At 40.4% G+C, this 24,479-nt stretch overlaps 4 protein-coding genes across 11 annotated transcripts in view; 2 read left to right on the top strand and 2 right to left on the bottom strand.

The window, feature by feature from the left end:
* Positions 1–9,777, top strand: part of dgo (ankyrin repeat domain containing protein 6 diego) — an 88,143-nt gene extending 78,366 nt beyond the window's left edge. For 5 of the 7 annotated variants that reach the window (XM_046637292.2, XM_046637286.2, XM_046637277.2 and 2 more), the window contains 6 exons: positions 3,619–3,828; positions 4,596–4,694; positions 4,980–6,131; positions 6,242–6,530; positions 7,144–7,386; positions 7,852–9,777. In XM_046637292.2, coding sequence (XP_046493248.1) covers positions 3,619–3,828; positions 4,596–4,694; positions 4,980–6,131; positions 6,242–6,530; positions 7,144–7,386; positions 7,852–8,018 — 2,160 coding nt within the window. In that variant the 3' untranslated portion in view covers positions 8,019–9,777. The remainder of the gene's footprint in view (positions 1–3,618; positions 3,829–4,595; positions 4,695–4,979; positions 6,132–6,241; positions 6,531–7,143; positions 7,387–7,851) is intronic. The other 2 variants (XM_046637267.2, XM_046637310.2) reach the window with 2 other exon arrangements.
* LOC124224980 (CDK5RAP1-like protein) lies at positions 8,929–11,833 on the bottom strand. Of its 2 annotated transcripts, none has more exons than XM_046637323.2 (7): positions 11,376–11,833; positions 10,930–11,175; positions 10,460–10,670; positions 10,046–10,366; positions 9,650–9,971; positions 9,308–9,457; positions 8,929–9,219 (listed from the first exon to the last, which is right to left on the bottom strand). In XM_046637323.2, exons 1-7 carry the CDS (start codon positions 11,728–11,730, stop codon positions 8,965–8,967), a joined length of 1,860 nt encoding a protein of 619 aa, XP_046493279.1. In that variant the 5' UTR covers positions 11,731–11,833; the 3' UTR covers positions 8,929–8,964. The 2 variants fall into 2 exon arrangements, with proteins under 2 accessions (XP_046493279.1, XP_046493289.1); XM_046637333.2 differs by having other exon boundaries at positions 10,930–11,165; positions 11,376–11,516.
* A 16-nt stretch (positions 11,834–11,849) lies between these two features.
* On the top strand, positions 11,850–14,343 carry LOC124224998 (PEST proteolytic signal-containing nuclear protein). Its single transcript, XM_046637355.2, has 3 exons — positions 11,850–12,006; positions 12,467–12,666; positions 13,417–14,343. Exons 1-3 carry the CDS (start codon positions 11,967–11,969, stop codon positions 13,657–13,659), a joined length of 483 nt encoding a protein of 160 aa, XP_046493311.1. The 5' UTR covers positions 11,850–11,966; the 3' UTR covers positions 13,660–14,343.
* A 770-nt stretch (positions 14,344–15,113) lies between these two features.
* RpS26 (ribosomal protein S26) lies at positions 15,114–16,956 on the bottom strand. Its single transcript, XM_046637367.2, has 3 exons — positions 16,882–16,956; positions 16,142–16,450; positions 15,114–15,194 (listed from the first exon to the last, which is right to left on the bottom strand). The coding sequence occupies exons 1-3, from the start codon at positions 16,882–16,884 to the stop codon at positions 15,162–15,164; spliced, it is 345 nt and encodes a 114-aa protein (XP_046493323.1). The 5' UTR covers positions 16,885–16,956; the 3' UTR covers positions 15,114–15,161.
* Positions 16,957–24,479: the final 7,523 nt, after the last annotated feature.

The following is a 24,479-nucleotide window of genomic DNA, read 5'->3' as shown; positions in this document are numbered from 1 at the left end:
CATCAGTTTTCTCAGGCGTGGTCTTTGAAACTGCAGGCAAGACTTTCGCGTTTCGTTCCTTCGCGTTCGCCGCATGAATTTTGAATTACAGATGACTATTCGTGAAAATTCATGCCTTTATCTTTCCAACACATTCTGGTCAGGTACGAATGAATCACTATTTCGAAGTTGCGTGTATAACCAATTCTATGATGGGATGAAGCTTATAAAGTTGTAAAACGAATGACGGCGTATTGATCGAAGCCTGCATTTTAATTAGATTTGAAGATGATTATCGATGAAAATAAAATTTACGATTTTCAGCTACTGCAGATTGAATCCTTCCTCAGCCGTATCATTATCTTGCAATTTTATTCAACCGATATTTACTAGAACGTCACAATTACAGGCCTTTCCAAGATCCCGAATATCGAAGAGAGAGAAAGAGAGCAAAAAATTGAAGAAGCACAAAAAAAACGAACACAGCAACCATGCGACCTTATAGTTTTTGTCACTGCGTGTACCGCCACTGGGTATCACTGGTTCATTGACCACCACCGGATCCCCAGCGAGATATACGAAGCATATTCCTGTACTGTTCATATATACGTTCTATATACATACGATACGCGTTGTACTCTCTTCGGCCTTCGTATAAACCTTTTCCATCGCTGTACACACCTGGAATCTCAGTGAATACGTAACGTTTATTCATGCGGCTGTATCATACGGCCTGTATGTACGCGTGAATGCGTATATTCACACAGACATGCATGTCCCATTCCTACGGATGTACGAAGTGTATTTGAATAAACGATAATATAACGGCAGGGCCGAGGTACAAGGTTGCGGTGAGCAGAAGAACGAATAAGCCATTGTCAAATCTGGCTATCCCATGAAACGAGGGACTGACCATGTAGATTTCTGAATAGACGAAGCGCGTGCACTTGCGGTTTCATAGAGAATACCTTTACTACTTGTGGGTGTGCCTTGATGGATGTCGATTTTGCATTAGTTGTTAGTTTCTTTATACACGCGAATTAATTCATCCTAATTATCAGGTAAGAAATATGATAGAATGAAAATATGCCGTACAATCAGATAAAGAGTATCCTTATACCCTACCTACGTGCCATTGAAGGAATGACACAGGTGTGTGCTACGTGTATATCTATGTATAGCGTTGGATGCATATCCTACTGTCAACGCGGCAAGTACTGGTTACCGGTCCAATTAGTCGTTCGGAAAAGTTGTGTCTCAACCGAAAAATAAACGAAATACCGTCCAACTTGTCAAAAAGATTGTGCATCTGGATTAAGATACGAGTAAATACCACACCCTTAAAAATGTCAGTATTAATTAACGACACGTCGCAACTGCAGATGTCAAGGTCATTCCAAAGGATACGTAATGATCTCATATAGTTGAAACCACACAATACAGCGTATTTGCTAATGAAACATATTAACCTGCCCACTTCGAAATCATTATTCTGTAAACGGACAAAAGAGAGCCCGCGAATTTTGGAAAGCCACAAACGGTTCCTCAGCTTTTGTCGATTAATTGTAAGTCTGTACAGAGAAGACTTGACAGTATTGGCGCGAAACTCTGCTGAATCTCTTGATCTGATTTATGTGCATGACAGATAGTTGTGACCGCGAGACTTTTACGAGGTGTTAATCCATATTTCACACCACGAGAGCACTGTGGTCTAATTGCAAAAAGATATTTTAGAGGTTCACACGATTGCGATTTCCTAGGTATAAGATACATGCACACGAAATACAGACTTTTCTTTTTAATCCGAACACATATCAACCTAAACATGAACGAGTTGGAATTTATGAGGAGGAGATATTTGCGTGAACATTATCGCCGATACCCCGAGGACTAGGCGAGGCTAGGAAGTACCCGGGTCGTATAATAAGCGGCGAAGAAATCTTTCAAGGCACTGTAGCGTAGTTGTAACTTGTAAGGTCTGGAACATACGGAGAGGTAAGACGGATCCGTTCGCCCCAGGACACTGCCAGGAAATTGCTACAAAAAGATAAGATCCCGAACGATATCGAGTTGATCTTACCAGCCTCAGAAAACTCTGATGCCGCATAGCTATATAGTATAATCTGATGTATGATCGGGTCGAAAAGCCAGCAGCAAGATTCAAAACTCAGTGAAAATCTGACGGTTTCGGGTGAAAAAAGGAGAAGAATTACCGGAAGTGAAAGACGGAACAAAAACCTAGATAGCCAGTTTGCAATTAAATGTGTACGGATGTATACATGTGACTCAAATCGAATGTAACAAAATATTGAATTGCGTAAGCATAAGTAATATCGGAATCTGATAACTAATTACTGTAATTAACTTGACATGGTGTAGCTGCTGGTCAACATAATGCGAATATTATGATAGAATCTCGGGTAACGAATGCCCGCGTTGCAAGCCGGCATCTATAAGTTGAAATTGTAGGTTGAACGTCGAGGGTGAACCGAAAACGAAACTTTCTATAGAATGTAGATGATATCGGAGGTTGGTTAGAGACTCCCAGTCCCTTCAAGCACCCAGGGCGTCTGATCTAAATTGAATAGACGTTTCGTGATGCATTGCGCGATGTTACCTACCCGGAGGGAGCCGCCCACGACGATCACGTCAACGGCACTCTCCATCCACAGATTCACGTCTCCATTATATAAACTTACAGGGTGGTTCGTTTCAATGCAAACTCGCGATATTTTCCGAAACTTGCAGACGAGCGCTAATAGAAAATCACAATGTCTACGCGCAACTGTTGTATATCATATTAATTAAATAGGCAAGAGAAGAAACCTTCCATCGCCATGGTTAATGTAATAGATCATTGGGTATGGTAGTCAAGAATATATTTTAGCAGCTTGCTGTAACATTATCAACAAAATATTCGATTTTAGAAAGCTCGAAAGTGTTCGCGTCAGCGAAACTGTAGCTAATAAATAGAAATATCTTTGATCCCTTGGAACTCTACATTATTATCAAAGTATCTGACGCCTTGTGTAACATCCGAAATATATTCCAACCACGATTAATTAACATAAATCACCCTGCAGCATGTGCGTGCATCTCCTAATCCTGTGATCTACGATACGATTGCCGACGTTTCTAGGTATGGAATCAAGTTACAAATACTCTCCCAATTCTGTATAAATTGTTTGAAAACGTAGAGATCCTAAGTACCACGGCAGTAATTTTTCAAGCAGATAGACCCCTACGACAAGCGGACCGTTTCAAATATATCACTCAGGTATAATCTAACGCCATCGCATGAGTAACTTGATACCGAATATTTTCATAAACCCACATGAGAGTTTTGTTGTACGTACGATCAATGGTGGAAGAGAATTGTTCAACGAAATAAGTCGTGATCCTCGCCTCGAGGACTCGTTATATCTATGCAATATGCCTATACACAAAGCGCTGTTCACTAAAAACTTTTTAACTACCAGAACCTTTCGGTATTAAATTTTGAACCACAAGCTCCAACGTTAGGACACTCTGGCGGTTATATTTGTCGAGTTTCACCACATGGATTTCACAACTTTCGAACGCGATACAGTATCAATATTTACCTAGCTGTAACTGTTGCCCTTCGCTCATTCATTTCAGCACGGAAACTCGGCGCTCCACGAAGCTGCGTGGAGAGGATACAGCCGAACAGTCGCTGCACTGGCAAAGGCTCTGGGCACGCAACGAGCACCTTTACACGCCCGCAATCTCGCGGGATTCGCACCCTTGCATTTGGCCTGCCAGAACGGTCATAATCAGAGCTGTAGAGAACTCCTTTTGGCCGGTTGCAACCCAGACTTGCAAAACAACGTGAGTATCATGTCGTTTCCTTTCATGATTAACGTGTCCAAAGAGCGGTACTGCGACTATTTATTGTCTAAATGATATGGACAATTCAGCGGACCGGGCGTCAACGATCTCTTTATACAGTCACCAGAAGTGCACGGTATTCTGACCGCAAAATGAGAAATGTCACCGCTTTGTGCAGTGTAATGACATCGTTACCTTAACAAGGTAAAAGATATACCAATTCGAATGAACCGTAGTACCTTGTTGAATTGAATCCGTAAATGCTTGAATTATGTCACGACGGTGGTTTCTCTCCTGTTCACTGATGCGCGAAAGACGCGGACCACCAAGGCCCCACTGATAGTGGTCTAGATCTCGACGATGAGTCGCCACTCACCGCGGGAAGCAACTTCAAAGAGTCTTGCTCGCGTGCCAACTCCCCATGTTCTGTTTACATCCTTGCTTCTTTGGAATCGATTAATAACGATCGGCGATTACTTCGCGATGACCGGTATATTAAACCTTCTCATCAATTATTTTTTCAACAAAAAACCACAGCGTAAATTTGCCTCGATAATTGTGGTGTTTGAACATGGTACTGTACCAGACTGTTTTAAGTTTCATTTTTTTTTTTTTTGCTAAATTTCGTCCGATTCCACCTGCGCTATAAAGACAAGAAATGAACGATTGTATAAGATTACTTGTTTTTCTTTGCGAAAACGAAAAGTATAGAATCGGATTCCATTATTTCGACAGAAACTTATATGCCTTCTTTGATTCTGATTTAGTACGGGGATACGCCTTTGCACACCTCCGCACGCTATGGACATGCAGGAGTAACGCGGATCCTTATCTCTGCTCTCTGCCGAGTGTCCGACCAGAACAAAGTGAGTAGCAAAATTATTTTTTATACAGATCCAGTTCAAGGAGCAACGATTTTTTTTTCCAAAATAAAAAATGAATGAGATATTAAATACGGGGTAGAAAAGAAAGTTAATATTGATAAGGTTCTGCGTTCTGTGGATTCTGTGGAAAGATGATAATTACTACCTAAAAACTGACCTAGGCAAGAACTCTGACCCTTGCAAATTTTGTTCCATACATGGGTGTATTATGAATAGTGAATAAAGATGTAAATTAAAAAAACTAACTAGATTGCTTCATTTTTCCAGAACGGCGACACTGCGCTGCACATCGCGGCTGCAATGGGCCGCCGTAAGTTGACACGAATATTACTGGAGGCAGGATGCGACCGAACGTTAAGAAACAAGCAGGCAGAGACGGCAAAAGACATAGCACGCAGAAAGAACCTCTCTGAGATCCTGGAGATAATAAGTAAGGCTCGAAGCAGGAGTCGAGCGCGAAGCAAGAGCCGGGACGAAGAGTCAAAGGACAAGGTAGACGAGGGTGGAGAGGTGCCGCAGGTGAAGAGTGCGGGCAAGGGTGATAAGAAGCGCGAGAAAACTGGGAGCGGTACGAGCGGTAGCAGAGACAGTAATTCGAAAAAGGAAAAGAAGAAGCTGAAGGGTGGTAAACAGCACAAAGTGCACTTCGAGAAGGCTGTGGGCAAACAGTGGTCCCCTTACGGTTGCCACTACTATCCGGACCCGGACGCGTTCCCTCAGCCGCGACTGGATTCCCTTCCGTCGGACCCTCTCGCCCGGGGAGAACAATACTACCTCGACCTTGCTGGAAACATACGGAAAGGACCGGTCGGCGTCGGTTACACTTGCTATTGCGCCCCGTTCTTCAGACATATGGAAGCCAAGCTCGAGAGGGACAAGGCCGAGCTCAAGGCTCATATAGATCAGGCCCACGAGCGGCTCGACCTCAAGGTTACAAATCTGGAGCGACGGACCCGCGGGCAAATTTCTGAATTGACCAGGTGCGTCGTCGCCGAGAGAGCTCGGTGCGACGAGAGACACCTACACCTTCAGCAATGGCTTTCTCGTGGTGCTCGCGGTAGACATAGCGAGAGGCCGCCACGCCTCTCGACTTCCAACCCTCAGCCCCCGACACGCGCCCGCTCCTTGGAAGACCTTCTCGACGACAGGCCTCACGACAGGAGTTTCGAAATACCCGGCGAAACCCCGGCCCACGGAGGCAGCCTCGACGATCTGGACATACCCGCCATTCCCAGACTCAGCAGATCCATGCGGGATATTCCCTCGGGGTCTGGTACTTCGAGGCCGACATTGAGGGTTCTCGATGTGTCTCCGCGGCTCAATGAAACTTTCGACGGAGACTTGAAACGGGATCGAACATCCCCTTTGGGCGCAGCTATGTCACCGTCGTTGGGCTCCAGACATCAGGTGCTGCAACAGGTATACTCGAGTTTACGAACCTCGTGTAACTACGTGGATTTGATATGGCTACGTGAGTTGTTTACACAAGGTGATTAATTGAATGAAAATATTTTTGCGTTATTGCACAGATTTCCGGATCTCACGACCGCATGACTAACACTCACCAAATCGACGTCAATATGAATTGCAAAATTGGCGAAGAAAGTCCCCGCAGCGATTGGAGAGGAGCTCCGGGACGGCGGAGCGTTCACGAAATGATCAGACGCTTTCAAAATGTACCTGGCATGCATAACAGATGGAGGGGACAACGTTCTGGAAGTAGTGAACCGACGAGTCCAGACCATAGCCAAAGTTCACAAAATCAAAGAGTTCAGCCTCAAGGAGGTATGAGTAACGGATGGCGGGGTGAGGGTGAGGGTAAGACTTTCTTGTGATCCATTCAACGTACGTAAAATCTAGGGTTGTTACAAATATCCACATTCAACTGGGATCGAATCTTAGGTATCTGTTTCTTTTTGCCATACATGCAGTATACACACATACAAGTAATTTTTGCGGAATTAATTGTCGATTATTAGAACTTAGATGAAGGTGAAATTATACTTCGCATCGCTAGCTGTTATTTTCTTTTATTACAATTCAATGAGATCTGAAAACCAATACACAGCCAAAAGAAAATTACAAGTTTATCATGCCGCCGTTTTAATTTTACACCTCAGTTTAAATCCACCCGACGAATATCGGAAAAACAACGTTTTCTTCGACATAGCGAACCGAAATTTGTCAGGTTTTATTTCACACCAAATATTTTTACTGAAGGAATAATTTTTCCTTCTAATATTAGATAAGTAACTTTTCTTTGCCACGAAGTTACTTGTACGTTCGTGCGTATATCGCATGACCTAGATATTCGTTTTTCTTTACTCTTTTACCCAGCGCGAGGTTCTACCAAACCTCTGGATGGCAAGGGTAGAAAATCATGAGACATTTAAGAAAACTGCAGAAGTTATCGAATTTTCTGAACACACAGGTAATGACTCCGAGAGTAGTGAAGGTGAGGATGACGTTGTGCAGCCAGAACCCGTCAACGGAGGACTGGCCGTCAAAGAAATGGCAACCGATGGTGTCCGCTACGAGAGCATAGCCAGGATGCCTTACAGGTCTCGTAACGCGGTTTATAGCCCTACCCCACCCTTACACGACGCGCATAACGACTCGGGCTACAGTACACGCATGTACGGGTCAAGCAAGGGTGCATCTCCTTCCCTGTCAGGTCTGATTTAGTATTTTCAACGTCTCGGATTATGCGAATGTCCTGTATTGTACTTGTTTCAGAGAGGAACTGACGTTCATAGTCTCCAAAGTCTGCTTATCATAGTTTTGCTTGCCTATCATTGTAGAGTTGGAGATGTAAATTCAGGAAACATTCGTTTATAGTTGTATTGTCACTATGGTAATCGAAATACTGCTCAAAAGTTATTCGAGCTTGATGACAATGATCGATTTTTTTACAATTTTCACAGATTTGTGCTAATACAGAAAATATTTGTCATTAGTTACGTATAAATAGTTTAATTGTGCAGGCAGAATATGAGTCGCCATTTTTAGATTGTTTTCTAATATTGAAAATCAACTTTTGAGGAGTACCGCAATTGGTTTTAAAAACATGGATTATATTTTTTTCATCCTAGTATTTATGGACTTATATTTGAATGACTGGCTATTATATTATTTATAGGGCAATTAGAATGTGACGGAATTATACCACCAGCATCACAAGGACCTTATCCCAGCGGTGAGCAGCTAGCTGCTTTACTCGAACAACCACGAGGACGCGATCTTACCGTTTACGAACGGACAGCTGACAATGTCGTAATCAACATTGGCGGTGCTAGTTTAGTTTAACAGGAATACCAGAGATGTGCTAAACCTATTAATATACCTGCAATAGTTTCGAAACAGAATACAATTTATTGTGAAAGCCGGTTGAATGTTCTTTCGCAGTCACAGTTCATTCACGTGTCCTAATAGTGATTTTATTTTTTTTTTCCTGAAACCACTGAAAACCATTTTTACGCGTATAATAATGGACGACTAAACGTAATTACGTCATTAATAATTTGGTAATACGGCGCAAAACAAGTTAGTTTGTAAGCTATTGCGGGGAAAATTAATATTGAGTTACAATCTGCGCTTACGTCAGATGTGTTCATATTTTTTTAACGGCAATGTATATTGCTGGTTTAGATTGAGACTGCGATACTAATGTTCAATAGCTATGAAATTACGATACGTTATAATTTCAGATGGCTTCTGAGAATTTGTAAGTATTTTTATATATATCATTTTAATCACAAGTTTTAATGAATTGTAATTACCTCCCATCACTCGTATATAATATTATAAGTTCAAAGTAAGAGTAATTTTCAAATTCGACACATCAAGTTCACCAATTTCCGTGAAGAAAAAGTAAATTTTCTACTTCCGATGACAATCTCAGATCCAATGTTACGAATTCGTATGTAATGCTCTATACAATTTACAAATCAAGAGAATTAACTAATTCTGCATTGTAGAAATTTTCACCTTGTCTTTACCGATACGTAAATCAGAAGTTAATCATTACACATCAGATCACTCGATTCATGTCTCACCTTCACATTAATGGTAGTTGTAAAAATGTATGTAAATTATCCATGCCATACATTAGCAGATTAAAAACTGTCGAATAAAAATCTATTTATTTTTCATTAATAGTAATCTAAACCTACATTCTACAAGTGGGTATGTACGTACAGAATTGGAAAATCGAATAGTTAATTAATATTCATTATATAATTTTGTACATTTTTTACAAGTTATAGGCCATCCTTTCATAATGATTACCAGTACTGAGTGCATACTGCGTAATTGATGAGTGATAAAGCGGAATCCCTTTGAGAACCTGCGAATTAGCATTAATTATCTGCACAACAACGTAGTCACCAGCTTCAATATTACGGCTTTTAGTTGTACATCTATTGTCTTGTATTGAACCACGCGGAAATATCACTTTTATATTCCCACTGGTTCGACCTTGCATATTAAATTCGGATTTTCGACTCTTCTAAAACAAGAAAATTAATTGCAAATAAATATTTCATTCAAATCAAGGATAATATTGTATAATTTGCATAAACATTATTCTTACATACCTTTTCAACGAGGACCAAATACTGTCGCCCAATCATAGCCTCATTCAATTTTTGCACCTCAGTTCTGTAAATTGTAATCATCCTCCGGAGTCTATCTTGTTTTACTTTGGGATCAACATTATCCTCATGACGTCGATGCGCGGTTGTTTTCTGTTTGAATCAATACAAACGTGATTTTAAAGCACGTGCCTCGTCATAAATTCGAGAATTGCATAAATTATATGATTTTTGAAAGTGACCACAATATTACAAATTATGTAACAAATGATGATTACTTGGAAAATGTGTAATAATAACCAGTAAAATGTAACAGAAAAGTAAATTTTATAGACATGCACTCACTTCCCGCATGCTGTAAGCAAATAGGTAAGCCATATTGTATTTGACCATTTGCATGAGTGAAATTGTGTCTGCAAACTCTTCTTCAGTTTCACCGCAAAACCCGCAAATAAAATCGCTCGATAAACTAATGTCTGGTATGATTTCGCGTATGTGCTCAACTAAACTAATGTAAGCTTCTCTAGTATAGCCTCGTCTCATTCTTTCCAGAACCGTTGAATTTCCACTCTGAGCAGGTAAATGTATGTTGCGACAGATGTTAGGTCGTTCAGCTATCAACTGCAATACTTCGTCAGGAAAATCTTTTGGATGGGGTGACGTAAATCTAAAAATGGTAGATTATTGTTACGCTATTCGGTAATAACATTAACGTTTTTTATATTTTTATCTAACACAGACCTTATCCTCATTTCTGGGTTAATCTGTGATACTTTGTCTAACAGATCACTGAATCGCAATCCACCAACTTTCGGTTTGTAAACAGTTTTGAATCCTGCTGCCAATTTGGGATCACTTTTATCTGCAGTCGCAAATTTTGACTCTGATAAATCCCTGTAACTATTAACATTTTGCCCAAGTAGAGTAACTTCTTTTACTCCTTGGTCGGACAAATGTGATACCTCATCAAGAATGCTAGCGATTGGACGAGACCTTTCTCTACCACGTGTGAAGGGAACTATGCAGTAAGTGCACATGTTGTCACACCCTCGCATAATTGAACTGTTAAGTAAAAAAATAATGCATTAAGTGATACAATTTTAGAGTTGTAAGTCATAGAGGTTCAGATAATAACTAGTTAAAAAATTCCATTACACAAAGGCAGTAACAGAATCTTGATTGATTCGAACTGGTGTCACATCGGCATATGTTTCATCATACGATAAAATCACATTGATAGCTGTTTGATTATCTTCCGTAAGGGATAGTAATCGAGGTAAGTCCTTGTAACTATCGGGACCTGCTACAACATCCACTATCTTGTCCGTCTCCAGTAACTTATGCTTCAATCTCTCCGCCATGCAACCTAAATGTTGTAACAAACGGTTAGAACTACTGCGGATATGACAGATAAAGTTTCCAAAACAACTACCTGAACTTGTTTCACTTATTCAAGTAGCTGTTAGAAAATGAAACATTATGTGACTAGGAAGTGTGACGACTGTGTTTCTCTTACATAAGCTCAGGCAGATCTAGTTTCTGTGTTAATAGAATAATCAAAATAGGTTCTTGAGTAGAACATCATTCTTGAAAGGTATAACAATGAACAATCTTAAATTCATCACCTAGCAAACCAACTTTGAGTGGTGGTTTGTCTGACCGAAGACTTCTCCATTTTTTATAATGTTTCAAATGAACAAGTTTGTGCCATATCTTCTGTTCAGCTGCATCCCGAATGGCACATGTCACAAGCAAAATTACATCAGCCTCTGTCATGGTATCAGTCTTTTGATAACCAGTTTTCTTCAAAATCGACCAAATGATTTCTGTGTCACTTACATTCATCTGACATCCGTAAACACTAAAATAAACTGTAAATTATATGTACTATCAGTGAATTATCACGTAGTTTGTGGTGTTCAACTACTACCGAAAGAAATATACTTCAGAGACGGCATTTCACAACGATGCAACTGTTGGGCGGCAATTTATGCTAGCTTTTTTTAAAGATCATCGTGGTTAGAAATAGGGATTAATTTGCAAATCCACAAGTATGAGTAAATCAACTTACCTTTCCGGTCATTACCGCAAGTTGCTTTTAAATAAGGAACAGGTTCAGCCTCCGTAGAATCTACGGTAACATCTGACTTAATAAAGTCTTTTAGATCGGGACCTTCACTGAGATTGGGAAAAGTTCGAAATGGCTTTCCATTCTGAGTGATAGAATTTATTTCGCGATCATCTATCAGTTTCGGTGTAATTGAAGCATTTTCATGTTTGGTACGATATATTTGTAGGTTATATTTTGAGAGGTTATGATTGTTAACACAACCAAAAACCCTCCGATAATCCGTGCCTAATTGGCAGTAAGCATGGCGATTTATGGTGAGCCCGTATCGGTAAATAGCGCACTTTAATCCGCTCATGTTACAGCGAAACAATTATTAAAGCCTAATGTATGTAACGTATATTCCCTCACATCCCGTCATAATGACGTCAGCGTCGTTGGGTTGGCAGCCCTCACTTCGACTGGCTTTGCTTGCTGGTAGCGTATGTTTAGTAACGATTTTTACGTTCTTCAGGTCGGTACGGCGCCTCTGCGGTCACATTTTCTCGCATCGTTCTTTCACCTGGATAATTTTAACAACAATCCGCGATAAAAATGTCGAAGAGGAATAGCACGAGCGAAGATTACAGAAAAGGTTTTGTTCATTTTATTAGTAGTAAATGGTATCCCTTTAACGGTAAATTACATCATCTTCACTTCTTCGCTCGACTGAGCTGTTAATGTATTTACATGTATGTGCAGATGTATATGCATATGTGTGTAATATGTATGCTGCTTGTTCACACGCTATCTACACCGTAAACTTGTATGCGTGTTACAACGTTTCGTGCATGATCCAAATCTAGTCATAGAATTTTTATGTAGTCAAGTATGAAAACATCAAGTTTTGATATTAATCAGAGAGTCTTTGATGCGATAATTTAGCTTTAATTTGTTTTTTCTTTCTTTCTACTTTTACTGCAGCTTTTAGTAATTTGCTCTTTTTACGAATTTACTGAAATGTTAGTAGCGTAGCGTGCTGCTTAAAGATTTCCGGTTAATAAGTCAGCTTTGTTTAACTTGATCTGAACTTTGCCAGTGTTTGACGTTGTCAGGGTCAAGTGCCTACAGAGCGGCGGATCGCAGAGGGGACGACTGGGAAAGGGATCGATCACCACTACGCGATGATGTATGCAACCAGACCAGCTCTGACCAGACTGATCATAAGAAGCAGAAACTCACTTTTGGCTTTGGAAAGAAACCTCTACCCACCGAGCAGAAGAAGGGCATCCAAATCAAACTAGGATCGGGATCCGTACGCATTTTAGGCCAATTTTATACAGTCTTTTCATATTCAAATGGACTTGGCATATATCCTATGTCTTGCACAAATTACACAGTCATTTGTCACAGTTACAAAGGCAAGAAAATATTAGATTCAGGTTTTCATGAATGAAAGTGAATTTAGCCCCTATTTAGCAAGCGTCATTCAGTTACTTTCGCACTCAAAATGTTTGATCACTGTTGGTTAATTTTTACATACTGCTTGCCATCAAATACTAGTAGATTTTATCAGTGGCTTTCGCACCGCATAAATAACTGATATGTAAGGAAAATTATTTTAGAGCTAGAAACATTTTTAGAAAACATTAACTGCAATCAAAATTAATGCTTTGACGAAGACCAATATCTCTTTTTATAAAGCATAACGTATGAAAAAAGAGTATAAACTATAATATAAACATTTCTGGAAAATGCGGACATATACATTCTTTCATGTCATAATCAATTCACATAGAGTTTTTTCTTTTAAATAGTCGAGGAATAAGTTGACTTTTACACTGGAAGACATGGAAAAGAAATCACATCTCTGGTTTTATGACAGACATGTTGATCTTTCCATATTCGGATTTTCATGAAATTAAACTAACTTTGTGAGCATTCCGATTCGAGCTGATTACCATGATTTTGTTATTTGTTCACTTTTTTTACATTAAAATTGTTTCAAATATACATACTTCATCTTGGTAAAAATCTGTTCACTAAAGTAGTGAAACAATTGCAGAAGCCTAGTGTGAAACCAGCTGCAGTTCAGAAGCCGACAGTTGCTTCAGTGTTTAATGCTGATGATGATGACGAACCTGAAGAAATGCCTGCGGAAGCAAGAATGCGGATGAGAAATATCGGTCGGGAAACACCGACGTCAGCAGGACCGAATTCATTTGGAAAAACGAAGCAAGGATTCTGTGATTCAAAGAAGATATTTGAGAAGACATTAAAGAGGGCTATGGAGGAAGCTCATAAATGATTGATTGAACCGTGCAGCATCTATCGAAATCGACTGTTGTTAATACATTAATTTTATAATTAATTTAAAAGGTATCTACCAATTCTAACTTACCGGTAGAACCACAGTTATAAAGGGAAAAAAAGTTCTACTAAAAAATGAATCGATAAAGAGATAAAGCACCACTTGAGATTCATGTCGTTAAGGAAGGATTTCATCACCAGAAATATAATTATTGTTACATTTAATCATTAGCATAATACTGCAGAAGAAACTATTATCATTGTCATATAGAAATACCTTGTCGTTTTACTCCTTGACTAAATAGCTATAACCTCTAGTTTTGTATAGAGTATTCAAACGTGGTGATAACAGTCTTTCAGAAATTGCACATCTTTAATTGAATTAATATTAACATCTTACATCCATTAAAATGTCCCAAAAAAAACTTTGGGAATTTAGTGTTTTTCCCGGACTCTTACCTTTCAAGAGACGGCTCGAATATTATGTTTGGAAGTCTGGACAATGATAAAAATCCTGGTTATACTAACCGTTTTACCATTTAGATAACAAGAAATTATCGCTTTTTGTACGGCATGTAAATTGCAATAAAAAATCGTACAGACGTTTGGAAAGAGAAAAAAAACAGCAAGATTGAAACTTTCCCGAAAATACTTATCAACTTTATTATTTTATAAGGAAAAATTATTCTAATTAAGATGACGTTCTCGTATTCTCATATTTTTTGTGGTAGCTATAAAAAAGCTAGACTTGTGTTGATCAAAGCACAGCTTAGAATTCAATTACGCTATTCAGTAATCACATTTACGTTTTTTATATTTTCATCTATCACAAACCTTATTCTCCTTCCTGGGTTAATCTATGAAACTTTGTCTAACGAATCACTGAATTGCAAGCCGCCAATTCTCAGTTTGTTAATTAATAAGCTAGAGAAAACAAATCGAAAAAATTTGCAACTTTTAAGAATACGAAATAGAGTTAGAATCCCTTTCGATGTCTCAACATAATATGATTATCTATACGTAGATACCAAAGTAACGTACAGAGCTCCGAATACATATTGCAATTTATTATCACACGCATATACAACAAATGTACACGCGAAAATTAAAAAAGCTTACATGCTCGGTCTCACCCTCTGTAACAATCTATAATGACGAAGTTGATCTAACCATGATTTTGATACTCTGACATAACTGTTTAGTGAACATAAAAATTCAACTACCTTAAAAATGAAGGAATTACGAAAGACCCTTTGGGGTCAAAACACAAACCAGAGTGCAAACGTAGATATTTTTATCCTGTTGTTGCATCTAAATTATTTCCGCTGAACTTGTTCGTTATATCAACGAGAAGCAATAAAGTTACAATTTTAAGGATTTACACAATGTAGCACGTAATAATATCAGTACGAATAAAGAAATATTTAATGAAAGAAATAAGAACTCAATATATCAAGTTTTGTAAATTTATTTGGGCTTAGAAATTACACATGATTTCATTCACTTCCTTTGTTGCTGTCCTTGACGCATGTCCTGTAATTGCAAATAGCAAAAATTAATATTGTATAAATCTAGAATATACCTTACAATCAAAAGAAACCGATATATTTCCTTTAGAAATACTTTTATAAACACGAAATTTTTATCTACCTCACAGCGTCACTTTTGCAATTATTGCCCAATATTTTCCAGTCTCTGTGTGTTTACGCAAGTGTTTGTATGTGTGGACAATGTATCCAGAATTCCAGGAAAATGGGTTTACCGATTTGGATGAAATTTGGATAAAAAATCGATTTACGCGGGAAGATAACCCACAAAACTTTTCAAGTTTCTATCGCTTCCAGTTACAAGAAGACAATTTTTTAACTTTTCAATAATTATTTCGTGAATCCAAAATTACAAGGGAATTGCTTAACCGACTAGGATGAAATTGTAGTGTTACATGAAATATTCAGGAAAAGTGTCACGAAACTTTTGAAACTTCTATTACTTCCAGTTATGTATATCCTGAATTCTGAATAAACTATCAAATCGACTTAATAAAGGAAATCGGCTTTTCAATCGGTTTGACACGTTATATAAAAAATATCAATCTGCTTCCGGTTATGAAATGTTGGTAAATTTGTAAAAAAAATGTTAATAGATAAATTTGGAAAGTAACGTTGAAAAATAACTGTGCAGAGTAAAACCTTAATTATTCAAGAACTTGCTTTTCCTGAACATTCTATTGTTTGAACAATAGTGGGACATTCAAATAAGTAAAAAATGTCAGCGAAAGCTCACTCGCAGATATTTTGATGCATCACATAAATATGTGTGAATGCTAAATAGCATTGCCAGTGTATCATTAATTTGATTTTATCAGTTGGGTAGTCAAACTAACATCATTTAGAATCACAAATAAAACAACAAAAAGTTTTAGATTTAACCAAACAGGCACCTGTGCAGCCTATGATTTGTCATTTCTATAAAATAATTACCCTGGGAAAGTTGCGCTGTGGAGGCGTACGAATGCGTCGTGCTTCCTTGGACCTGTTGCGAACAACCTTGGAGTGAATAGCGCAGGATACACAGTAGTGTAACTTGGCATAGAGTTTGGGTAGCTGATAGGCAGAATAAACGCTAGCTTCGGTAATATCCCTGACAGCAGCCGCTTCGACGATGTTACGAATTACAAACTTCTTTATCGCCTTGTCCTTTGGAACGCAACGGGCGCAGTTGGTGCAACGGACAGGATTGACGTGTCCCCGACCGTGCTTTGCACGTCCACCATTTCGGCGTTTGCAGGTCTGTATTAAAACAGATAATCATTGGTTAAATAATTAGGAGTGATTTATTAATCGCAGTGGAACAATCATGTTTGCTTTGAGAATTCAGTCGTCACGTTCAAATTCAAATTCGGGATAAATCGAAAGATTTTCTAAACTGAGGTAACGACTAACGATAACGTAAAATTAATTCATTTCTAATTGTAAAATAGGAACCGCAGAGGTTAACAGAAAGATTGCGTGTCCTTCACAAAAGGCTAGGCCGCTAAGTCCACATGGTGTGATGATATTGACGTTGGATTTGTGGTTAGTGTATAAATTTGAGGAACGCTGATAAAGTTTCTTGAGCACGTGTCAGATGATTTTTCTCAATACGATAACACTATACTTAGATTTATACACCGGTAAATAAATAATATAATGTTATACGATGAAGGACTGAATTTGGTTACCATTTTGCCACAATTCCCAAGAAAGAGAAACCGGATATGCTGTCTACCTATTGGATTCGGAATAGTAGAATCGGACCGCGGTCAAATCAGCATACTTCCGTCTCGGTAACATTTATAGACAATGATTTCGAATATCAAATTACAATACTGTTAGGAAAAGTCTCATTATTTTACACCATTAATGAAGATGATAGAGAGATGCAAAAATAGCAATCAATTGGAGGTTTAAATTCAAAGTTGACTCCACAGTAGTTTTGAATGTGGGTACCGACGCATCGGTAAAATGCGGCGCGACGAAACCCACGTGGTTCGGTTAATGGATCTCAATTACATTGGAAAATTGAAAAATTCAAGATCATTAATTGGAAGTGTGACAAAATCGAGATTTGAAGAAGCGAGATGATGTAGCTGTTGACGTATTCGAACTGCGGGCTATCGATTCCTCACGCAGAATAGTCGATGTAGTGCATCAAAGTATTGCTTCAAGCATTTTTCAAAATCGTCAGCATTTTCAGAAAAAAACCGAAGCATTTGTCTTGCTGCAGTTGCTGCGTCTTTCAACTTGAGGCGTTAAATGAATAATATAAAGACGGATACCCCTAGGTACATTTTTGTGACCAGTTTTCGTCGGGAAAGTGGGCCCAGGAGGGCCTGGGGGCGTAGGAGGGTTCTGCTCTATCGACTCTATCTAACGGGCTCGCACCGACATTCGTAGCATTGCAGCAAAAGTAATCTCGGTATGGAAGCTTGAAATTGAGTACAAAGTGAGTACGTAGGATTAATTGTCGACTGCGTCTTAGAAATGTCGATCAGCTCGCACAGCCCGTGAGAAGACGCGTTAGTCAGGTGAGAGTCATTCAAATCGACTCCGGGACCGAAAATTTTCGCCTCAAAAAACGAAGAAAAATTAAGGCTGAACCCTTTGCATTTTTGGCGAAAATTTTCGTGATTTTGAAAAGCGCTGGAATAAATTAATTGTAGCACTGTTCGGACGTGATTTTGCGAGAGAAATCGATTGGGCGCAGTCCCAATACGCTGCGATCAACGCATCAAAGGTTCGAGCCAAAAAACGAGAACCTGTGTTCCCGACATTTTTCAGCAGGTGCTTTCTCGCTCGCCTTTTCTCTCCTGTTGGTCCTACGCTTTTTTCGCCGCGATTTCTGAGTTCCTGAGGGACCAATTGATCAGATAAGGGTCGTTTAAATCGAATCTGAGACCAAAAATTTTTTGCTCGAAAAATGAAAAAAAAGTAAGGCTAACGCCTTTATATTTTTGGCGAAAATTTTCACGATTTTGAAAAGTGCAGAAAAATGCTTTGTTGTCCGCGTCCTCCTCGACCTCCTCCGATCACCGCCAACCACCTCCAAACACCTCCTACGTTGACTGAAGCATATAAAGACAGTTACCCTGATGAGCTTTGGTGTGACAACCGAAAATCGTCGTGCGCTTTCGCTCCCTGAGATGTTCCAACTGTAGAGTTGAGAACTCATTGCAGAACATCGGAGAGTTAACGATTTCGATATGATGCTGGCTGTATGCTGGGTGCACTCACTTTCCGAGTAACACAGTCTTCGCAATCATCATCCAACTGACGCAGAACGGCAGCGTTATTAGCCGACCCGTTCACTGAAGAATATATCTTCAGTCAACGGCTGACCATCGAAGGGCCTGGCCACTTGAGTCTGGAATCGGCAGGAGAGATAAAGTGCGTATTTCTTGTATGAAATGTGAAACCTAAAATCATTATGCATCATATCATATCATCGTACATCATACATCATACATCATACATCGTACATCATACATCATCATACATAATATCAAAGTTCGAAACCAAAGTTTGGATGTCGGATGTTCAGAAAGTGACGTCACCAATTCAAAATCAGCTAGCCGAATTCCTCAGTCTGGAACGAACCGCGCAGTAGAGCGGACGGATGAGAGTCGCGCTCCGCAAATTTCGAGTACCGGGTTCTCAACCTCCCAGATCCCGCGCTTCGGGTCCGCTACGTATTTCAAGTACCGGGTTCCCAACCTCCCGGATCCCGCGCTTCGGGTCAGCTACGCGGTGAAATTCGACTTCCAGGACACGCGCTCCGTAATTTCTTTACTCCAGGTCCGCTACCTGGTGAAACACGACTTTCAGGACACGCGCTCCGTAATTTCTTTACTCCAGGTCCGCTACCTGGTGAAACACGACTTTCAGGACACGCGCTCCGTAATTTCTTTACTCGAGGTCCGCTACCTGGTGAAACACGACTTTCAGGACACGCGCTCCGTAATTTTTGCGCTCAAGGTCCAATACCTGCAGGAACTCGACTTCCAGAACAAGCGCTCCGCAGTTTTGGCTGTCCAGGTACTTGACCTGATGACTTTTGACCTTCGGAAGTAATTTTGCGTAGTTCCGGCTGTACAGGTTCGCGACCTCGTGACTTTTGACCAAGCACTGTGTAGTTTCTGCGCGGGTCCGCTACGCGGTGAAACTCGACTTCCAGGATAAGCGCTCCGTGGTTCCTGGTTCATGTTTACAATAAATTATTTCAATTCGTTTTTCGCGCAAGCCGAAATTCAGTAGCTGTCAGTCCGCTAATAAAATTTCTCGACTTCCAGGATAAGCGCTCCGTGGTTCCTGGTTCATGTTTACAATAAATTATTTCAATTCGTTTTTCGCGCAAGCCGAAATTCAGTAGCTGTCAGTCCGCTAATAAAATTTCTCGACTTCCAGGATAAGCGCTCCGTGGTTCCTGGTTCATGTTTACAATAAATTATTTCAATTCGTTTTTCGCGCAAGCCGAAATTCAGTAGCTGTCAGTCCGCTAATAAAATTTCTCGACTTCCAGGATAAGCGCTCCGTGGTTCCTGGTTCATGTTTACAATAAATTATTTCAATTCGTTTTTCGCGCAAGCCGAAATTCAGTAGCTGTCAGTCCGCTAATAAAATTTCTCGACTTCCAGGATAAGCGCTCCGTGGTTCCTGGTTCATGTTTACAATAAATTATTTCAATTCGTTTTTCGCGCAAGCCGAAATTCAGTAGCTGTCAGTCCGCTAATAAAATTTCTCGACTTCCAGGATAAGCGCTCCGTGGTTCCTGGTTCATGTTTACAATAAATTATTTCAATTCGTTTTTCGCGCAAGCCGAAATTCAGTAGCTGTCAGTCCGCTAATAAAATTTCTCGACTTCCAGGATAAGCGCTCCGTGGTTCCTGGTTCATGTTTACAATAAATTATTTCTATTCGTTTTTCGCGCAAGCCGAAATTCAGTAGCTGTCAGTCCGCTAATAAAATTTCTCGACTTCCAGGATAAGCGCTCCGTGGTTCCTGGTTCATGTTTACAATAAATTATTTCAATTCGTTTTTCGCGCAAGCCGAAATTCAGTAGCTGTCAGTCCGCTAATAAAATTTCTCGACTTCCAGGATAAGCGCTCCGTGGTTCCTGGTTCATGTTTACAATAAATTATTTCAATTCGTTTTTCGCGCAAGCCGAAATTCAGTAGCTGTCAGTCCGCTAATAAAATTTCTCGACTTCCAGGATAAGCGCTCCGTGGTTCCTGGTTCATGTTTACAATAAATTATTTCAATTCGTTTTTCGCGCAAGCCGAAATTCAGTAGCTGTCAGTCCGCTAATAAAATTTCTCGACTTCCAGGATAAGCGCTCCGTGGTTCCTGGTTCATGTTTACAATAAATTATTTCAATTCGTTTTTCGCGCAAGCCGAAATTCAGTAGCTGTCAGTCCGCTAATAAAATTTCTCGACTTCCAGGATAAGCGCTCCGTGGTTCCTGGTTCATGTTTACAATAAATTATTTCTATTCGTTTTTCGCGCAAGCCGAAATTCAGTAGCTGTCAGTCCGCTAATAAAATTTCTCGACTTCCAGGATAAGCGCTCCGTGGTTCCTGGTTCATGTTTACAATAAATTATTTCAATTCGTTTTTCGCGCAAGCCGAAATTCAGTAGCTGTCAGTCCGCTAATAAAATTTCTCGACTTCCAGGATAAGCGCTCCGTGGTTCCTGGTTCATGTTTACAATAAATTATTTCTATTCGTTTTTCGCGCAAGCCGAAATTCAGTAGCTGTCAGTCCGCTAATAAAATTTCTCGACTTCCAGGATAAGCGCTCCGTGGTTCCTGGTTCATGTTTACAATAAATTATTTCAATTCGTTTTTCGCGCAAGCCGAAATTCAGTAGCTGTCAGTACGCTAATAAAATTTCTATTACTTTATAATCTTCTCATAATCTTCTTGGTAAAATACGTCGATAAAAAAATTATATTAAACCCTACACTTGAAGGTGTTCGGAGTTGGACGAGGAGGAGGACGAGGAAGACAAGGAGATGAAGGTGGACGAGGATTTGTGCTCGGTGAGTAAAACACTTTTATAATATTTGATGGAAATTGTACTTATATTTGATCCAAAATATTTCAAACTAGTCATGTTTACATTAAATTATTTCAATTCATTTTTCGCACAAGCACATATTCAGTAGCTATGAATAAGCTTATACAATTTATTATATTATTAAACAATTAATTAATTATATCAATCCTTATACAATATTTTTGAAGTGTTCCTATACTGAAAATATTTACATTAAATTATTTCAATTCATTTTTCGCGCAAGCACATATTCAGTAGCTGTGAATAAGGTTATACAATTTATTCTACTATCAATTAATTAATTAATTATATTAATCCTTACACAATATTTTTGATGTGTTCTCATACTGAAAATATTTATTACTATTCCAGGTATAACCCGAGGTGGTTGGCGGTGGTTGGAGGTGGACGAGGTGGACCAGGAGGAGGACGAGGGCCAGGAGGAGGACGAGGTGGACGAGGAGGAGGCGGGGTGGGTCGTGGGATAGGAGGGGCGGGGAAGGGGCGGGAAGGGGCAGAGGTGGGCGGGGAAGGGGGTGAGGTGGGAAGGGAAGGGCGAGGAAGGGGGCGGGAAGGGGGAGGGGGCGGGAAGGGGAAGGGGGAGGGAAGGGGAGGGGGCGGGAAGGGAAGGGGCGGGACGGGGGAGGGGCAGGGGTGGGGGAGGGCGGGCGGGCGGGAGGGAGGAAGGGGGGGGGGGGGGGGGGGAGGGCCGGGGAGGGGGAGGGCGGGCGGGCGTGTGGGGGGGTGGTTCTGCTTTATTACATCCATCCTCCACTCCCCCCCCCCCTCCCTCCCTCCCGCCCGCCCTCCCCCCCCCTGCCCCTCGCCCTTCCCGCCCCCTTCCCTCCCCTTCCCCTTCCCGCCCCCTCCCCCTTCCCGCCCCCCCCCTTCCCGCCCCCTCCCCCTCCCCTTTCCTTCCCACCTCACCCCCTTCCCCGCCCACCTCTGCCCCTTCCCGCCCCTTCCCCACCCCTCCTCTCCCACGACCCACCCCGCCTCCTCCTCGTCTACCTCGTCCTCCTCCTGGTCCTCGTCCTCCTCCTGGTCCACCTCGTCCACCTCCGACCACCTCCAACCACCGCCAACCACCTCGGGTTATACCTGGAATAGTAATAAATATTTTCAGTATGAGAACACATCAAAAATATTGTGTAAGGATTAATATAATTAATTAATTATTTGATAGTAGAATATATTGTATAAGCTTATTCACAGCTACTGAATATGTGCTTGCGCGAAAAATGAATTGAAATAATTTAATGTAAATATTTTTAGTATAGGAACACATCAAAAATATTGTATAAGGATTGATATAATTAATTAATTGTTTAATAATATAATAAATTGTATAAGCTTATTCATAGCTACTGAATATGTGCTTGTGCGAAAAATGAATTGAAATAATTTAATGTAAACATGACTAGTTTGAAATATTTTGGATCAAATATAAGTACAATTTCCATCAAATATTATAAAAGTGTTTTACTCACCGAGCACAAATCCTCGTCCACCTTCATCTCCTTGTCTTCCTCGTCCTCCTCCTCGTCCAACTCCGAACACCTTCAAGTGTAGGGTTTAATATAATTTTTTTATCGACGTATTTTACCAAGAAGATTATGAGAAGATTATAAAGTAATAGAAATTTTATTAGCGTACTGACAGCTACTGAATTTCGGCTTGCGCGAAAAACGAATTGAAATAATTTATTGTAAACATGAACCAGGAACCACGGAGCGCTTATCCTGGAAGTCGAGAAATTTTATTAGCGGACTGACAGCTACTGAATTTCGGCTTGCGCGAAAAACGAATTGAAATAATTTATTGTAAACATGAACCAGGAACCACGGAGCGCTTATCCTGGAAGTCGAGAAATTTTATTAGCGGACTGACAGCTACTGAATTTCGGCTTGCGCGAAAAACGAATTGAAATAATTTATTGTAAACATGAACCAGGAACCACGGAGCGCTTATCCTGGAAGTCGAGAAATTTTATTAGCGGACTGACAGCTACTGAATTTCGGCTTGCGCGAAAAACGAATTGAAATAATTTATTGTAAACATGAACCAGGAACCACGGAGCGCTTATCCTGGAAGGCGAGAAATTTTATTAGCGGACTGACAGCTACTGAATTTCGGCTTACGCGAAAAACGAATTGAAATAATTTATTGTAAACATGAACCAGGAACCACGGAGCGCTTATCCTGGAAGTCGAGAAATTTTATTAGCGGACTGACAGCTACTGAATTTCGGCTTGCGCGAAAAACGAATTGAAATAATTTATTGTAAACATGAACCAGGAACCACGGAGCGCTTATCCTGGAAGTCGAGAAATTTTATTAGCGGACTGACAGCTACTGAATTTCGGCTTGCGCGAAAAACGAATTGAAATAATTTATTGTAAACATGAACCAGGAACCACGGAGCGCTTATCCTGGAAGTCGAGAAATTTTATTAGCGGACTGACAGCTACTGAATTTCGGCTTACGCGAAAAACGAATTGAAATAATTTATTGTAAACATGAACCAGGAACCACGGAGCGCTTATCCTGGAAGTCGAGAAATTTTATTAGCGGACTGACAGCTACTGAATTTCGGCTTGCGCGAAAAACGAATTGAAATAATTTATTGTAAACATGAACCAGGAACCACGGAGCGCTTATCCTGGAAGTCGAGAAATTTTATTAGCGGACTGACAGCTACTGAATTTCGGCTTGCGCGAAAAACGAATAGAAATAATTTATTGTAAACATGAACCAGGAACCACGGAGCGCTTATCCTGGAAGTCGAGTTTCACCGCGTAGCGGACCCGCGCAGAAACTACACAGTGCTTGGTCAAAAGTCACGAGGTCGCGAACCTGTACAGCCGAAACTACGCAAAATTGCTCCCGAAGGTCAAAAGTCATCAGGTCAAGTACCTGGACAGCCAAAACTGCGGAGCGCTTGTTCTGGAAGTCGAGTTCCTGCAGGTAGTGGACCTTGAGCGCAAAAACTACGGAGCGCGTGTCCTGAAAGTCGTGTTTCACCAGGTAGCGGACCTCGAGTAAAGAAATTACGGAGCGCGTGTCCTGAAAGTCGTGTTTCACCAGGTAGCGGACCTGGAGTAAAGAAATTACGGAGCGCGTGTCCTGAAAGTCGTGTTTCACCAGGTAGCGGACCTGGAGTAAAGAAATTACGGAGCGCGTGTCCTGAAAGTCGTGTTTCACCAGGTAGCGGACCTGGAGTAAAG

Source organism: Neodiprion pinetum, chromosome 1 (genome assembly GCF_021155775.2).
Source record: "Neodiprion pinetum isolate iyNeoPine1 chromosome 1, iyNeoPine1.2, whole genome shotgun sequence".
In the NCBI taxonomy this organism is placed as follows: Eukaryota; Metazoa; Arthropoda; class Insecta; order Hymenoptera; family Diprionidae; genus Neodiprion; species Neodiprion pinetum.
This window is presented reverse-complemented; position numbering and strand designations above follow the sequence as displayed.

Coding starts and splice junctions, on each gene's coding strand:
- LOC124224980 (XM_046637323.2), bottom strand. CDS start 11,730: ATGAGCGGATTAAAGTGCGCTATTTACCGATACGGGCTCACCATAAAT. Junction 10,671..10,929: donor ACTCAAAGTTGGTTTGCTAG/GTGATGAATTTA, acceptor TACAACATTTAG/GTTGCATGGCGGAGAGATTG. Junction 10,367..10,459: donor GATTCTGTTACTGCCTTTGT/GTAATGGAATTT, acceptor TTTACTTAACAG/TTCAATTATGCGAGGGTGTG.
- RpS26 (XM_046637367.2), bottom strand. Junction 15,195..16,141: donor CACAGCGCAACTTTCCCAGG/GTAATTATTTTA, acceptor TTGCAATTACAG/GACATGCGTCAAGGACAGCA.
- LOC124224998 (XM_046637355.2), top strand. CDS start 11,967: ATGTCGAAGAGGAATAGCACGAGCGAAGATTACAGAAAAG. Junction 12,007..12,466: donor GAGCGAAGATTACAGAAAAG/GTTTTGTTCATT, acceptor TGACGTTGTCAG/GGTCAAGTGCCTACAGAGCG. Junction 12,667..13,416: donor TCAAACTAGGATCGGGATCC/GTACGCATTTTA, acceptor AAACAATTGCAG/AAGCCTAGTGTGAAACCAGC.